At 38.3% G+C, this 5,594-nt stretch overlaps 1 protein-coding gene across 1 annotated transcript in view; it reads left to right on the forward strand.

Annotated features, from left to right (window-relative positions):
• LOC107685012 (1,4-alpha-glucan-branching enzyme-like) overlaps window positions 1-5,594 on the forward strand; it is a 163,955-nt gene that overhangs the window by 47,025 nt on the left and 111,336 nt on the right. The window contains exon 4 of the mRNA XM_016481431.1: window positions 3,013-3,138. Within this exon, the coding sequence (XP_016336917.1) occupies window positions 3,013-3,138 (126 nt within the window). The remainder of the gene's footprint in view (window positions 1-3,012; window positions 3,139-5,594) is intronic.

Raw genomic sequence — 5,594 nt, forward strand, 5'->3', positions numbered from 1 at the left:
TTTTTTTTTAATCGCTGGGACCAACAAGCCCGAACCTAATTTATTCAGGCATGAATATTTCAGTACCCTGTAGTGTGTAGTGATATTGCATTTTAAAAACACCAGAAACACTAGATGCTCAAAAACTTTTAGCAGCCGAAGGTGATCAATACAGATTCCCGGGTGGCTCAGAGATCTCCAAGAAAGCTCTCCTGCAAGGCCATGTTTAATTCTCTATGTGGGTACATTCTTTTTGTTGTGCTTCTGTTTGTTGAGAGATACCTCAGTGACTCCAGACAGCTGGTTCAGGGGTATAGTCGTCGTCTCGAGGGAAATCAAAGCACTGTTAACTGGAGTCTGAAGGAAGTGAGGAGAAAGGAGAGTTTTCTAGGGGTTTCTTCTTGCTGACAGTGTGTGGGAAGAGATATAGCGTCTGTGTGTGTGTGTGTGTGTGTGTGTGTGTGTGTGTGTGTGTGTATGAAGTGAGCCTAAGCAACTTAAACCCTCCATATCTCTCCGTCTACACACAGAAATTTCCAGATGTTTACTCAGGAGCCCTATTAACACTTCAAGTCCTTTTCTTATTGATTGTCATGTGAGATTTGAGGCTGGACTCAGTGTTATGACAGATCAGAGGGAGGACTCTTTGATAGGAATGAAATATAATTAAAGGTCTGATGTCACTTTGAAGATGAAAAGTGCCTAGGTGAACTTTACTCTTGTGCTAAATGCAGACGAGATTGTCCGTTCACTCTAAATTAAACTCATGCTAATCCATAAATGGTCCTGTCTGGGTCGCTCTATACGGCTGAGAAATGTACCTGCCAGATGCAGCTTCTGTAATTATGTAGCACCAACACAAACTCATTCACTCAACAGTAATATATTTTTCTATATGCATTTTAGAAAACTATTTGCTACAGAATAAACTGGCTCAATTCGATTATAGAACTTGGTTTGAAACAAAAAAATATATATATATTTACATAAATCAGCCTTCTGGTTTCATCTGGTTTTGCTTGTCGTCTTGCCTACCGAAAATGGTTTACTCAGGTCTAGCTGGTCTTCCAGCTTGACCAAGCTGTTTTAGCTGTTTTTAGCCAAGCTGGAAGACCAGTTCACTACTCTTTTCTTTTCAGCAGAGTGTGTACTCATGGAAAAAAATGAATGCGCATGGTTCGGTTCACTTTTGTCACTGGTAGATATTGTTTCACTCTGGGCAGTGTACTGAAGTAAATATGATTTTTTTTTCTTTATATAAAGTTGCTATACAATCCACTATATATATATATATATATGTGTGTGTGTGTGTGTGTGTGTGTGTGTGTGCAGATATTATGTTTAATTGTGCATGTTAATTTCCCCTATTTTGACATTTTAGATTACTTGTGCAATTTTTAAATGCTTACTTAATGTGATGCCTAAATTCAAAATTTAAAATGACTTTAGTTTGTAGTTTTTAATTATTTATTTAACTTTAGAATTTATTTAACTATAGAATTTTAATATCCATAACATTTTAATGTTACACAATTTATAATGTTGGTGCATCTCAGAAAATAGTTTAATTTAATTTAATTTAATTTAGTCTAATTTAGGTACTAATATGTACCTTTAAGGTACTAATAGGTTTAAATAAGGTACAAAAGTGTAGCTTTTAAAAAGGGTATCATCCCAGTGACAGCTTTTGTACCTTCTTTTCTGGGAATGTACTAGAAGTCTCTTTGCCTAGATATTAATGAATTAAAAAAAAATTTCTTCCAGAACTCTACTGTGAACTCTGTTCCTCTAGCTTTTCACAGTCACACTCTAAGAGTCACTCTCCAAGTCATCTCTCTCTCGCTCTCTTTCTCTGTCATTCTTTCTCAAATTCACAGTGTTATTTCTGCTGTCAGTAAAGCGATGGTATGTTCTTAGCTTGGTAATAGTCTGTGCAAAGCCAAGCAGAGCAGTTTAAGGATGTTTTGTCCCACCCCAATGTCTCTCCAGAGCGGCTATCGATCTGTGACAATCGCCAAGCTGCCCCCTGAGAGATTGAAAGCAATGATGGACCTTCTTAAAGTGCTTTGTTTTTTCTGCTCTTCTCCTCCCCTCTGTCCACCTGGTGTTTGTGTGTGTGTGTGTTTGTGTGTGTGTGTGTGTGTGTGTGTGTGTGTGTGTGTGTGTGTGTGCGTGTGTGTGTGTGTGTTTACTGAATCAGGTAAGCTTATGAAGATAGGTGGGTTGGGAAAAGACCATTGGAGGGGGAAGGGATTTTGTAATAATATTAATCAAATGTGGCATGGCTATGACAAAGAGCTGTTTTTAGAATCTAGATGAAAAGCTCTCAATATTTCCTTTTTAATAAATGGTGCTTTTAAACCATGACAACAACTAGCAGCACACAGGAACCCCAATGGAATTGCCTGGAAAATATATTTTGCATAATATACAGCATTCAAGCTTTTAAAATGTATGTATATATATATATGTGTGTGTGTGTGTGTGTGTGTGTGTGTGTGTGTGCGTATAAACACACACTACCATTCAGAAGTTTGGGGTCTGAAACATTGTTTTTTAAGAAAGTCTCTTCTCGCCAAGGCTGTGTTTATTTAATCAAAAATACATTAAAAACAGTTAAATATTTTGATGAATTTTCCTAAAGATATTCTAATATGCTAATTTGCTGCTCAAGAAACATTTCTTCTTAGTTTCAGTGCTGAAAAAAAAGTTGAGCTGCTTAATATTTTGCGAAAACCATACATTTTTTAAGGATTCTTTGATTAATAGAAAGTTAAAAAGAACAGCATTTATTTGAAATAGAAATATTTTGCGACATTATAAATGTCACTTTTGATCAATATAATGATTGCTGAATGACAGTTTAATTTCTTTCCAAAAAAAAAAAAATTGCACTGATCCCAAACCTTTGAACGGCTGTGTAATAAAAATATATATATTTTATGTATATGTATATACTGTATGTTTCTGTTTTGCATCAAAAACTTTACCATGAAAATTTCAAGATGTCACATTTGTCGTTTCTGTCTGTAGCTTGTGGTCCTGACTAAAACAGGCGAATGTCTGTTTCGGATCTCTCCATGGGCCAAACATGTCACAAAAACACTAGATTCTGTCACCTATGACTGGACTCACTGGGACCCTCCACAGCCATACCAGGTGAGTGTACACAGCTGAATAGAAATACAGTAGAATACACACAATATAATTATTCTGGGCAATTATTCAAGACACGTTAGGACCCTCCATTGTGTTGGGGTCAATTTGACACTCATTCGATATTCAAACTACTTGGAACACTGGGTAAACTCTTTATTTCTTCTTGAATTTTTGTGATGATAATTTTGTTCTCATTTAGGATGTTTTAGGGGTCAAACTGAACCCCATTCTTTTTCATGCAATTTGCCAAAAAATAAACACTCGAAGACACTTGAAAACACTTGAAAAATAATATAAATTACTGAAATAATAAATTAATCAGATTAATCACATAAATTAATAAATTAATAAAAAAGTTATATTTATTATTATTATATTATATTATATCAGGAATGATTATATTACCGGTATATTATCAGGTATATCAGGAATGACTTTTATAATATAATATAATATAATTGTCGCGTGTTTGTTTCTGTTTAGTTCCTGTCTGCCCTTATTTGGTTCAGTTCCTGTTCTCATTTAGTTAATCCGCATTCATTAGTTTCCACCTGTGTTGCATTAATTATCTTATTAGTCCATCGTTTGGTTCAGTGTAAATAGCCCTGCCTTTCCTCAGTCTGTTTGTCCTGTCTCCGTCATGTAAAGAGGTTGTTTTCTCTTGGTTTTTCCCAAGTGGCTTTAGTAAAAGACTCTGTTTATTTGATATTTGCCTCCTTCGTACTCCTTCGCCTGGTAGCCCCTTGACAAAAGACAGGACTCTAAAAGGATGGACTGGGCTGAGGATTTACTTCTGAACATCCAGCAGGAGGGAAGGCCATTGGAACGGTATGTGGAGGAGTTCCTGAGTGTTTATCATCTGGTGAGCTGGAGCGATCATATGCTTAATGCTTGCTTCCGGCAGGGACTTGACGATAATTTGTTCCGATTTCTGTCTCCTGGCGATTGTTATAGATCCGTAACAGACTTTCTAAATTACGTCCTCGATTTGACTCCGATTTATTTGTTGACTTGGAAGATAATTGTCCAGATCCCATCCGGAAGCATGTGGGCGCTCCGGCTCACCATAAACCAGCACCCTCCACATACCGCTCCAATGAGTCCGCTCCCTTCGTTCCTCCCGTGCCTTCCGGATCCCGTCCAAGATCCATTCCAGCCCTCAGCCCAGAAAATGAGGCACCAGCGCTCCTGGATTTGGCGCTTCCGCCAGAGTTCTCGGCTCCTATCCTGTCACCTGAGTCTGCTCCAGAAAGCTCTCCTTTGGCTCCTGAGTCTCCTTCGCCTCCGCTGGTCCCATCCAGCCCTCCTTCGTCTCCTGAGCCTCCGCTGGTCCCGTCCAGCCCTCTTTCGTCTCCTGAGCCTCCTGTGTTGGCGAACTCCGCTCCTCCAGAGCGACCCCTGGAATTCCTAGTTTTCCCCAAGATAATTTGGGGGGGCAACCTGAACTGCCTGCTCCGCCGTGGCCCCCTGAGCTACTAGCTCTGCCATGGCAACCTGAACTGCCTGCTCCGCCCTGGAGGCTCTCCTTGTCTCCGCCCTGTTCCTGTCCTGCACCAGCCTCAAGGGCAGCCAACCCCTTAGTCCATCGTTTGGTTTAGTATAAATAGCCCTGCTTTTCCTCAGTTTGTTTGTCCTATCTCCGTCATGTAAAGAGGTTTTCTCCTGGTTTTTCCCAAGTGGATTTATTAAAAGACTGTTTATTTGATATTTGCCTCCTTCGTGCTCCTTCGCCTGGCAACCCCTGAAAATAATATTACTTTTTTTTTTTTTTTTCCCATCAAAATTGGATAAAATAGAAAACCTTTTTTTGAAATGTATTGAAGTTACGAAATTTAAGACTCGTGTTCTCAATCATCCATAGCAAATTTGTTTTTTTTGTTTTTTGAGATCCATAGTCAAAAAAAAAAAACCTCTGTGAAAGAATGTTGTTTGATCTCGAATACAAATGTTGTAGCACTGAAAAGAAGTGCGAGAAACCCATTTTTCCCACACGGGGTTTTGAGAACCAGACAGAACAAACGCAGAAGCTAATTACAAATAACTATGTACAAATAATATGAGATGATATTAATATTTCATTGTATTATACTTAGTCACTAACGATAGCTTCAGAGATGCTAATTTTGAACACTGGTTGACCCTACTACAAAAGGGATACCCATGTTTTTAAAACAAACATATTTCTAGACGAGTGTCTGTCTTGGTACTTTTCACACAAACCCAGTTCTTCTATGGTATCTGTTTCTCACACATGAGCAGGGCTGGACTGGGACAAAAAATTGGCCCTGGCATTTTTTGGTCCAGGCGGGCCACCACCACTTTTTATATATATATATATATACTATAGCAGTCAAAAGTTTTTGAACACTAAGATTTTTTGTTTTTTTAAAGAATTCTCTTCTGCTCACCAAGCCTGCATTTATTTGATCCAAAGTACAGCAAAAACAGTAAAATGT

Source organism: Sinocyclocheilus anshuiensis, unplaced genomic scaffold (genome assembly GCF_001515605.1).
Source record: "Sinocyclocheilus anshuiensis isolate Anshui unplaced genomic scaffold, SAMN03320099.WGS_v1.1 scaffold741, whole genome shotgun sequence".
NCBI lineage: Eukaryota > Metazoa > Chordata > Actinopteri > Cypriniformes > Cyprinidae > Sinocyclocheilus > Sinocyclocheilus anshuiensis.